Source organism: Oncorhynchus mykiss, chromosome 15 (assembly GCF_013265735.2).
Source record: "Oncorhynchus mykiss isolate Arlee chromosome 15, USDA_OmykA_1.1, whole genome shotgun sequence".
Classification (NCBI taxonomy): domain Eukaryota; kingdom Metazoa; phylum Chordata; class Actinopteri; order Salmoniformes; family Salmonidae; genus Oncorhynchus; species Oncorhynchus mykiss.
Window position 1 is genome coordinate 61005222 of NC_048579.1, and position 11184 is coordinate 61016405.

The window sequence follows — 11184 nt, forward strand, 5'->3', positions numbered from 1 at the left end:
GCTGGCTGTCGTGTGTCTTTTACTGAAGAGTGGCGTCCGTCTGGCCACTCTACCATAAAGGCCTGATTGGTAGAGTGCTGCAGAAATGGTTGTCCTTCTGTAAGGTTCGCCAGCAGTCTACAATGTAGTCTTGCAATGCTTTTCACAGTAATAACCGTTACTCTTTGCAATGGCTGGATACCTACTGACATCTAGTGGTAAAGTCCTTGTTTGATTTAACATATTTTTTATTGTTGTTTTATATCCCTCTAGTGTGTGTTATATCACTCATTATTTCTGGTTGGTACACTACACACACCTGAGTTTCTGCCAGGATGCAGAGGGAAATGTGATAGTTCTGGTTTTGGTTTCATTTCCTGGAATATGAAAATGTAACTGTGGGTGGAGTTTTAGTCTGTATCATTGTCTTTATAACCAGTATAACCTGCCCCTTTAGCCACAACTCAGTTAACTTTCTTTATGGATTCTAGCCTTAACCAAGACAGAATAGCACACAGAGTGATAAATAATAATGGAAGCCAGCTTGTCTCTCCTGGAGGAACACCTCTCTTGTCCCGTGTGTTGTGACATATTCAGCAACCCCGTCGTCCTCAAATGCAGCCACAGCTTCTGTGAGGAGTGTCTCCGGAAATACTGGAAGGACTTGGAGATTTTCCTGTGTCCTGTATGCAGGAGAGAGTGTTCTCCTGAGGAACCGAGCCAAAGTTTGGCCTTAAAGAGTCTCTGTGAATCGTTCCAGAGAGGAAGTGAAAAGGAGAAAGGATCTCAGGATATCTGCCAGCTGCATGGAGAGAAACTCAAACTCTTCTGTTTTGATGACAAACAGCTCATCTGTGTTGTCTGTCACATATCAAAGAAACATAAAGGCCATGACTGCTATCCCATTGAGGAGGCTCTGCCTGATTTGAAGGTGAGACAGATTTCAACATGTTTGCCTTTATTTAACTGATAATTGTGTGATTTGATTTGTTAACTTTGCCCTTGTTTAAAGAAAAATGGATCCCTCTGTGACTGAATAAAGATCTGACTAGCTGAGTACTGTACAATGAACGCCTGACTCAGTTTTGTTTAATCTACATAAACGTTTAGCAAGGTTGACAAATTTCACTTCTTATGTCATTCTAGAGTGAAATCAAGGCTCCTTTGCAGAACAAATTGGGAAAAATGACCACCGCCAAACTGGAAGAGGAAAACTGTGTGGAACACTTAATGGTAGTTCACAGTAATACATATTTTCTAGTAAAGATGAAGTGCATTCGGAAAGTATTCAGACCCCATGACTTTTTACAAATGATGTTACGTTACAGCCTTATTCTAAAATTAATTCAATAGTTTTTTTCCCTCATCAGTATTCAGACCCTTCACTCAGTACTTTGTTGAAGCACCTTTGGCAGCGATGACAGCCTCAAGTCTTATTGGGTATTACGCTACAAGCTTGGCATGCCTGTATTTGGGGAGTTTCTCCCATTCTTCTCTGCAGATCCTCTCAAGCTCTGTCAGGTTGGATGGGGAGCATCGCTGCACAGGGAACCTAAAACAAAACATGGATTGCTGTCATACTTTGTCCATAGACTGCTTCAGGGTATAGAAACCAATATGTAAATCTGTAATTTGGGTGAACTATCCTTTTAAGTTTCCTTCTTGTCTATGGTAGGTCCAGGGCCAACTTGGAGAGGAGCAGATAAGGGGGGTGTTTAAGAAATTTTACCAGTTCCTAGAAGAAGAAGAGGCTGCCAGGATAGCTGCTCTGAAAAAGGAACAACAGCTGAAATATGAAGTGATGAGAGAAAGAATGGAGAAGTTGACCAAGAATATCTCAATGCTTTCTGAGACTATCGGACTTATCAAAAAGGACATGGAGACTGATGATATCACATTCCTGCAGGTATGTGGGACAGTATTATTTAATTTATGTCAATTGGTGGTGAATACAATTGTTTCACAACTGTCAATGGACATACCTGTACGCTATGAGGCAAATAAGCATATTTACAATGATTGACAGGTTTATGGCCTTTTATTTCACAGCCACCTCATACTGTAACAGTGTCATTTGTCCATGTTGTTTTTATAGAACTACGAGGCCATACTTGTCAGGTAAGTCCCATTTTATTGTATCTCTATACTTTTCCATTCCATTGAATGGAATCACTAAAGTTAAATGATTACCCTAGAGCCGAGTGCACACCTCCAGACACTGCTGCAAATGCTGAGATGGGGCCAGGAGCATTCATTGACATGGCCAAGCATGTTGGATGTCTGACGTTCAAAGTCTGGAACAGTCTGATTAAGATTGTTGACTACAGTAAGTCCAGGGTGTTTCACAATTCAATTCGCCAACATTTGTGAACAGAATATATCTTTCAATAGTTCTGTGAAATGGTTTATCTGTATCTCCTTAGATCCTGTAACCATGGATCCAAACACAGTGTCCACAAAGCTCATCCTCACTGATGACCTCACCACTGTGACGTGCTGTGAGGAAAAGCAGAGTCTTCCAGACAATCCTGAAAGGTTTCATGTAGGAGTGTTGGGGTCTGAGGGCTTCATTAAAGGCAAACATTTCTGGGACGTTGAGGTAGGAGACAGCGATAACTGGTCTCTGGGAGTAGCCAAAGAGTCCATTGTGCGGAAGAAGCTAGTAAAACTGGATCCTGAGAGTGGATTGTGGACCATCAGATATATTAATGGGAAATACAAAGCAGGTGTGAAATCACGCAAAGAGATCAAGGTAGATGAATGCCCACAAGTGATCCGAGTATATCTGGACTGTGACAAGGGGGAGGTCACATTCTCCGACCCCACTATGAGCAATACTCTGTACACCTTCAAACACACATTTACTGAAAAGCTGTTCCCATACTTTAGTATAGGCAGTCTTAAAAGCCCACTGCGCCTTTGTAAGAGACCCCTCACTAAGGTAACTGAGACGTGAGCTGGGGCACGAGGCAAATCTGCTCATTGGGCGCTGCACTGCGGAGTCCCTCTGCTCCAGCCTCTCCAACCTAATGTGTGTTTGTGTATGTGTGTGTGTATATCGGAGGGGTTGTGGGAAAAAGCAGAAGATACTAAAAAGCAGAAAGGACAGGTTAAAAGTAAATGGGATTTACTGTAGGACTATTTTCAGACTAGAGTTGAAATGATGTAACATATAATAGCAGCATATCTCATTGGACGACCATGTCTGTATACTTATAAACTGTTAAGCAATACTACGATATCTTCACCATCAGTAAGTAACAGTCTACAATGTAGTTTTACAATTAGTTTCACAGTAATAACTGTTTCTCTTTTTAATGTCTGGACCCTTACTGACATCTAGTGGTAAAGTATTGTTCTCACAACACAGGTACTAATTGGCACATCACTAGTTTGATTAATAACAAAAAGGTCACTAGTCTGTACAGTGTATTTCCTAATAGATATTGGAAAGGTGACAGCTGCATATTTACTTTACTATGTATTATATGATATGTGTAAAAGCTGCTATGACAAGACAAGACTTATTAATACATGGCTGTGTTAGATCACTCGTTATTGTTGGTCGGAACACTACACACATCTGGGTTCCTGCCAGGACACAGAGGGAAATGTGGTAGTTTAGTTTCCTGGAATATGAAAACTTAACTGTGGGTGGAGTTTTGGTCTGTATCATGCCTTTATAACCAGTATAACCTGCCCCCTGCGCCACAACCCAGTCAGCCTGCTTGATGGATTCTAGCCTTAACCAAGACAGAGTAGCACACAGAATGATTCATTAAATTGGAAGCCAGCTTGTCTCTCCTGGAGGAACACCTATCTTGTCCTGTGTGTTGTGACATAAATAAAACACTTACTGACAGTTGTGGCTGCATTTCGTGATGTATTGTTGTCTCTACCTTCTTGCCCTTTGTGTTGTTGTCTGTGCCCAATAATGTTTGTACCGTGTTTTGTGCTGTTACCATGTTGTGTTGCTACCATGTTGTATTGTCATGTTGTGTTGCTGCCTTGCTATGTTGTTGTCTTATAGGTCTCTCTTTATGTACTGTTATGTTGTCTCTCTTATTGTGATGTGTGTTTTGTCCTAGATATATATACACTGCTCAAAAAAATAAAGGGAACACTAAAATAACACATCCTAGATCTGAATGAATGAAATATTCTTATTAAATACTTTTTTCTTTACATAGTTGAATGTGCTGACAACAAAATCACACAAAAATTATCAATGGAAATCAAATGTATCAACCCATGGAGGTCTGGATTTGGAGTCACACTCAAAATGAAAGTGGAAAACCACACTACAGGCTGATCCAACTTTGATGTAATGTCCTTAAAACAAGTCAAAATGAGGCTCAGTAGTGTGTGTGGCCTCCACGTGTCTGTATGACCTCCCTACAACGCCTGGGCATGCTCCTGATGAGGTGGCGGATGGTCTCCTGAGGGATCTCCTCCCAGACCTGGACTAAAGCATCCGCCAACTCCTGGACAGTCTGTGGTGCAACTGTCCAGGATGGAGCGAGACATGATGTCCCTGATGTGCTCAATTGGATTCAGGTCTGGGGAAAGGGCGGGCCAGTCCATAGCATCAATGCCTTCCCCTTGCAGGAACTGCTGACACACTCCAGCCACATGAGGTCTAGCATTGTCTTGCATTAGGAGGAACCCAGGGCCAACCACACCAGCATATGGTCTCACAAGGGGTCTGAGGATCTCATCTCGGTACCTAATGGCAGTCAGGCTACCTCTGGCGAGCACATGGAGGGCTGTGCGTCCCCCCAAAGAAATGCCACCCCACACCATGACTGACCCACCGCCAAACCGGTCATGCTGGAGGATGTTGCAGGCAGCAGAACGTTCTCCACGGCGTCTCCAGACTGTCACGTCTGTCACATGTGCTCAGTGTGAACCTGCTTTCATCTGTGAAGAGCACAGGGTGCCAGTGGCGAATTTGCCAATCATGGTGTTCTCTGGCAAATGCCAAACGTCCTGCACGGACGCCCACCTGTGGACGTCGGGCCCTCATACCACCCTCATGGAGTCTGTTTCTGACCGTTTGAGCAGACACATGCACATTTGTGGCCTAATGGAGGTCATTTTGCAGGGCTCTGGCAGTGCTCCTCCTGCTCCTCCTTGCACAAAGGCGGAGGTAGCGGTCCTGCTGCTGGGTTGTTGCCCTCCTACGGCCTCCTCCAAGTTTCCTGGTGTACTGGCCTGTCTCCTGGTAGCGCCTTCATGCTCTGGACACTACGCTGACAGACACAGCAAACCTTCTTGCCACATCTCGCATTGATGTGCCATCCTGGATGAGCTGCACTACCTGAGCGACTTGTGTGGGTTGTAGACTCCGTCTCATGCTACCACTAGAGTGAAAGCAAGCACCACCAGTATTCAAAAGTGGCCAAAACATCAGCCAGGAAGCATAGGAACTGAGAAGTGGTCTGTGGTCCCCACCTGCAGAACCAACCCCGCAGGAGGCCTTTTGCCTTTTGGTAGGCCGTCTTTGTAAATAAGAATGTGTTCTTAACTGACTTGCCTAGTTAAATAAAGTTTAAATAAAAAATAAATATACATCACCCTTGTCGTCCTCAAATGCAGCCATAGCTTTTGTGAGGAGTGTCTATAGAAATACTGGAAGGATATGGACAATCTGCTGTGTCCTGTATGCAGGAACGAGTGTTCTATTGATGAACCTAGCCTAAGTTTGGCCTTAAAGAGTCTCTGAGAATCGTTGCAGAGAGGGAGTGAAAAGGAGAAAGTATCTCAGGACAATTGCCAGCAACATGGAACTCTTCTGTTTTGATGACAAGCCGTTCATCTGTGTTGTCTGTCACACATCAAAGAAACGTAAAGGCCATGACGGCTGTCCCACTGAGGAGGCTCTGCCTGATTTTTTGTGAAAGTATCTGTTCCCTTTGCTTTTATTTGAACTGGTCATTTAAATCACATTATGTGACTGAGTAGAGAGTGACTGGCTGGATTAAAAGACTGGTCTGTGTAACATACATTTACCATGTTTACAATAATCACTTTTCATGTATTTTTAGAGAGAAATCCAGCGTGTGAGTTCCACTTTGAAGAAGGAATTAAAAAAACATGAACACAGCCAAGATGTACCATCCAACCTGGGAGGAGCATATACGGGTATCTGTCATTTAAAAAAAAAAGTTTTGAAATGTAGAAACATTTGAGCAGTGGTCAAGTTTGGTCAAGTCCATTATGGTCAAGTCCAGTGTGGAGAGGAGCAGATGAGGGGGGAGTTTAAGAAACTCCACCAGTTCCCAGAACAGGAAGAGACAGCCAGGACAGCTGCCCTGAGAAAGGAAGAGCAACAGAAATGTCAAGTGATGCGGGAAAGAGCTGAGCCTTTGACCAAGCAGATTTCAACCCTAATAGAGACTATTCAAATGATCAAGGAAATGGAAGTTGACAATATCACATTCTTTCAGGTAACGGTAAAGACTTTTTAAATAACAAAGATGTAAATTCTCAACATGAGCTCATGAACTCACTGCAAAAACGAATGTTTGTCTAAAGGACGCAAGTGTCACACTGCTAGTCTACAGTCAAATGTCGTATAACGCCTTGAAATTCTCAACCAGGTCGGAATTTGCTGGTGAATGAGTTCACAACTGTAAATTTGTTATTTCTCTGTGAGTTTTTTCTCAATTATCTCAGTGTCATCTGATATAACATAGTGAAATATGTCCTTCTTTTGTACAATTACAAGGCCATACTTAATAGGTATGTCGTAAATTAAGTCCCCTTTCATCCCTACTAAATACATGTTACACTCCATTTACAACAGCACTGATGTTTTCTTATTCCCATAGAGCCGAATCCACAGCAACAGACACTGCAGATGCTGAGATATCGTCCGGAGCATTCATTGACATAGCCAAGCATGTGGGATCTCTGAAATCCAAGGTCTGGAAGAATATGCTTCGGATCGTTTACTATAGAAAGTCCAAGTTTTTCACAAATGTTGTTTTTTAATATCTTACTGTAGCAAATAAGGCCACAATACTTTGGAAATAAATGTATTTTTTCAATAGTTATTTGAAATAGTTTTATCTCCCATTACACCCACACACTTCAGTATTAAAGTACAATATAAAAGTAAAATAAACTTTCCCCTTAAAGCTTCAGTGACCATTGATCCAAACAGCGTCTGCAAGGCTCATACTGACTCATGACCTGACCACTGTGACATACAGTGAGGAGAGGCAGAACATTCCAGAAAATCCTGAGAGGCTTAAAATGGGAGTGTTGGGTTCTGAAGGGCAAAGGCAGACATTGTTGGGATGTAGAGGTAGGATAAAGTGATAATTGGACCCTGGGAGTAGGCAAAGAGTCCATTGTGCGCAACAAGTCACTCAAAATGTAGATTGTGGAGCATCAGATATATTAGTGGGAAATATAGAGTATGTGTAAACCCAGACATCCAGATCAAGTTGGATGAGAGCCCAAAAGTGATCAGAGCACGTCTGGACTGTGACAAGGGGGAGCTGACATTCTGCGATCCCACTAAGAGCACTACTCTGTACACCTTCAATGATACATTCACTGAAAAAGTGTTCCCATACTTTTACAGTACCAATCAATTGGTCCCACTGCGCCTTTTGTCAGTTAGCCCCAACTTTGGGCAGAATATAAACATGAGTGGAGACAGGTTGCTAAGTTTATAATATGTGGGGACAAATATCTACTAACATGTTATTTAGTTGAAGTATCAATTGTAGGGACCCCATTGTGTGAACTTTAGTTGAATCCAGCTCCATGTAAATAGCTGTAAGACTTGCCTCAACACAAAGCATACTATAGTAGTGTAATCTAATTGATGCCAATGGCATGTGGTATGGTAACAAATGTCTATCTCATAATGCTTGTACAAGTGTTTACAACAGTTGTTACAGTATGTAAAATAAGTAAAGTACAGTCAGCTATCTAAATAAATATTAAACGTTTCTATTGCATTTCATGTTGTGCTTTTCTATCTAACTGAATGTACCTTCTTAATTATATAAGTGGGTTTAGCTCATTTAATTCATTAACACGTTATAAAATAAAGTTTCAATTGCTACCATTGCAAATATTCACCACTAGATGGGGATCTCCAACAACCGGTATACAGTAGAGACCACTGTTGCTCAATGCCACACTGTAAAATGGGCCTATAGTTAGAGTGGGCCTACAACAAAAATGTAAATATCAATGGAGTAAATATATCCCATGGCTATGACATTAACATTCAAATAGTAGTTGATTTATATTATGTATTTGTAGTGCTCATGGCTTGACAACTCATTAGTGAAACATTACTTTTAATATGAATAAATAATTTATTTACAAAGACAACAATGACAACAAACACAAACAATGGAGTAACAGTCTAGTACCACCAAATAATGAAACCAAAGTGAGCACGAAGTGGAACTGGTGGTAAAGTGTTAAAGAATGGTCTGCCTGGCTCCACCCCGATAAGGATGTGTCACACCATAACAGGAAGAAGGAAGTCAAAACAACTCTTGGCGTCGCAGATAAAACAAGGAGCTAGTTACGTGTATTGGTTGCTTTCTCCTGTAGACGTGCCTTGGATATCAGGCGAGTGTCAATGTAACTTGTTCTATTAAAGCACTCCCAAACTAAACATCGACTTGTCCTAGGCAGTAAGTATGGCCATTTTGAAGTTCAGGCAGTATGTTGTTGAGCCCAAATATTTAGTTGGGTAAAGTTAAAGTAAATACTGTACCTTACAGAGGCCATTAGCTAACTATAACACAAACAAGGGCTCACTCTGTGTTTGTCTAATGCCTGCAGCTCTGTGCGTCCCTTTGCCCTACATTCCCTTCCAGAGGAAGAGTCACTTTCGTGTGAAGAAGGCATGGCCGCTCGATTCTCTCTCCCAGAGGAGGACCTCTGTTGCCCTGTGTGCTGTGACATCTTCAGGGACCCTGTGGTCCTCAAGTGCAGCCACAGTTTCTGTGCAGCCTGCCTACAGCAGTACTGGTCTGGGAAGGGCTCGGCCCGAGACTGCCCTCTCTGTAGAAGGGAGTTTGTGGACGAGCCGGTGGCCAGCCTCACCCTGAAGAACCTGTGTGACTCCTACATCCAGGAGAGTGGAGCGCTTGGGTCTACAGGAGAGCTGTGTGAACCGGGTGAGCTGTGCTCCCTGCACGGGGAAAGGCTGAAGCTGTTCTGTCTGCAGGACAAAGAGCCCATCTGTGTGGTCTGTCACACCTCCAGGAAGCATAAAAACCATGAGTGCTGCCCGGTGGGAGAGGCTATAGGCGACATGAAGGTAATCTGTTGTTGTGAAAGGCAACCCTATAAATATAAATTGAGTTCTCTAGCTAGCATTTTATGAGTTCAGAGGTGAACATGAAGGTAAAGGGGAAATGCTGTGAGTTTGATCTAATCTGTTTTATGCCTTCTGCAACTGTTTGCCTTTGAAGAACTGATATGTTTTGTTTACTCTATTCTTAGTCCAATTGTCTTTTTAATGTTCTTTGTAGGAGGATATGAAGTCTGTGCTTACTTGTTTGCAAGAGAAGACGGAGGCTTTTGACAAAATGAAGCAAAACTATGAAAATACAGTGACACACATTCAGGTAGTGTTGGTGGTTGGCCATAGTATGAAATAAATCAAACTCTCTCATATGGTAACACACAAACCTAACATAGGTCTCATTTCAGGTCCAGGCCCGGTTTGTGGCAAAGAGGATTCATGAGGAGTTTGAGACACTCCACCATTTCCTCCAAGCTGAAGAGGCTGCTAGGCTTGCAGCTCTGAAAGAGGAGGAGGAGAGTAAGAGTGAGATGTTGAGGCAGAGTATGAGGGAGATGGACAGAACCCTGGCCTCTCTCTCTGACACAATCAGAGCCGTGGAGGAGGAGATGGCTTTGGAGGATACTTTTTTTCTCAAGAAATGCAAGCAGACAATGAAAAGGTGAGTCCATTACAACCCCTGGTGGTTTCGCTGTCTACAGACAGTGATGAGTACTAACTACTAACTCCTTCTTGTTCTTGCTGTATAGTGCTCAGTGCAGCACACTGCAGGACCCAGATATGGTCTCTGGAGCACTCATCGATGTGGCTAAGTACCTGGGCTCACTTCAATACAAAGTGTGGGAGAAGATGCAAGGGATTGTTAAATACAGTGAGTACTAACTGCAGAGTGTGTTGAACATCACTCGGTGTCAAGACTAGTCTATTTCGTTACATGATAGACTGAAACCGTAACTTTTTAAGCACTTAAAGTGCTTCTTAATGTGTATTGACACAGCAATTACAGTGGTGAGAACCATTACATCATGGTAACTGGATATACTTTTTCCTCAGCGCCAGTGACTCTGGACCCCAACACGGCTGCCCCCTGGCTCCTGCTGTCTGAAGACCTCACCAGTGTGAGGGACAGCGACGACAAACAGAAGCTTCCAGACAACCCCGAGAGGTTTGACCCTGACACAGGCGTACTGGGCTCTGAGGGCTTCAGCTCAGGAAAGCATGTCTGGGATGTGGAGGTTGGAGAGAACAGCGCCTGGGTCCTCGGCGTAGCCAAAGAGTCCATCCAGAGGAAAGACAAGGTCTCCTCCGTGCTGAAGAATGGATACCTGTCCGTGTACTTTTACCACAAGATGTACTTTGCAGGGACCTCACCCCTGACACGACTCAATCTGAAGAAGAGCCCTCGGAGGATCAGAGTGCAGCTAGACTGGGAGAAGGGGAGAGTGTGCTTCTCTGACCCAGCTGACAACACGCAGATCTACACTTTCAAACACACCTTTTCTGAGAAGGTCTTCCCCTATTTCTGGGTTGGCTGCAAGCAGTGTCCTCTGAGGATTGAGCCATTAGAGGTCTCAGTGAAAGCATTAGATCACACCTGAGAATGTGTTGGCGCATGGAATTTTCTGTCTCTAGTGTCTTTCTTGATGTTGATTTTATGTCATGAGAAACATCTAATGGATAAATAATATTTAAATATTTGCCACTCGTTGTCTTTAAATTAACACTTACATTTGATTTAATGGACACTTGTTGACATTTATTTTATTGTGTAGTATGGAATAAAAGTTTCGTTTTCTGTGTGGAATAAAACTAAATAAAAATGGAACACCAGACTTGCTGTGGTGATATTTTATTAGAAAATACTAAGATAAACTAGTATTTCTGTGCAGTCGTCATCAATTTCAAATAGTTGGGCT

At 42.8% G+C, this 11184-nt stretch overlaps 2 protein-coding genes across 5 annotated transcripts; both read left to right on the forward strand.

Moving 5' to 3' along the window:
- The first annotated feature begins 415 nt into the window (after positions 1–415).
- LOC110490491 (zinc-binding protein A33) lies at positions 416–3841 on the forward strand. The gene is made up of 6 exons (XM_021563900.2): positions 416–910; positions 1126–1212; positions 1655–1885; positions 2075–2097; positions 2175–2305; positions 2403–3841. The coding sequence occupies exons 1-6, from the start codon at positions 512–514 to the stop codon at positions 2933–2935; spliced, it is 1404 nt and encodes a 467-aa protein (XP_021419575.2). The 5' UTR covers positions 416–511; the 3' UTR covers positions 2936–3841.
- Positions 3842–8450: 4609 nt separating this feature from the next.
- LOC110490492 (zinc-binding protein A33) lies at positions 8451–11096 on the forward strand. 4 transcript variants are annotated; one of them, XM_021563901.2, is made up of 6 exons: positions 8451–8583; positions 8835–9280; positions 9495–9590; positions 9676–9929; positions 10018–10139; positions 10322–11096. In XM_021563901.2, the coding sequence occupies exons 1-6, from the start codon at positions 8466–8468 to the stop codon at positions 10864–10866; spliced, it is 1581 nt and encodes a 526-aa protein (XP_021419576.1). In that variant the 5' UTR covers positions 8451–8465; the 3' UTR covers positions 10867–11096. The 4 variants fall into 4 exon arrangements, with proteins under 4 accessions (XP_021419576.1, XP_036800777.1, XP_021419578.1 ...); XM_036944882.1 differs by having other exon boundaries at positions 8469–8583; positions 8800–9280; XM_021563903.2 differs by having other exon boundaries at positions 8488–8648; positions 8800–9280.
- Positions 11097–11184: the final 88 nt, after the last annotated feature.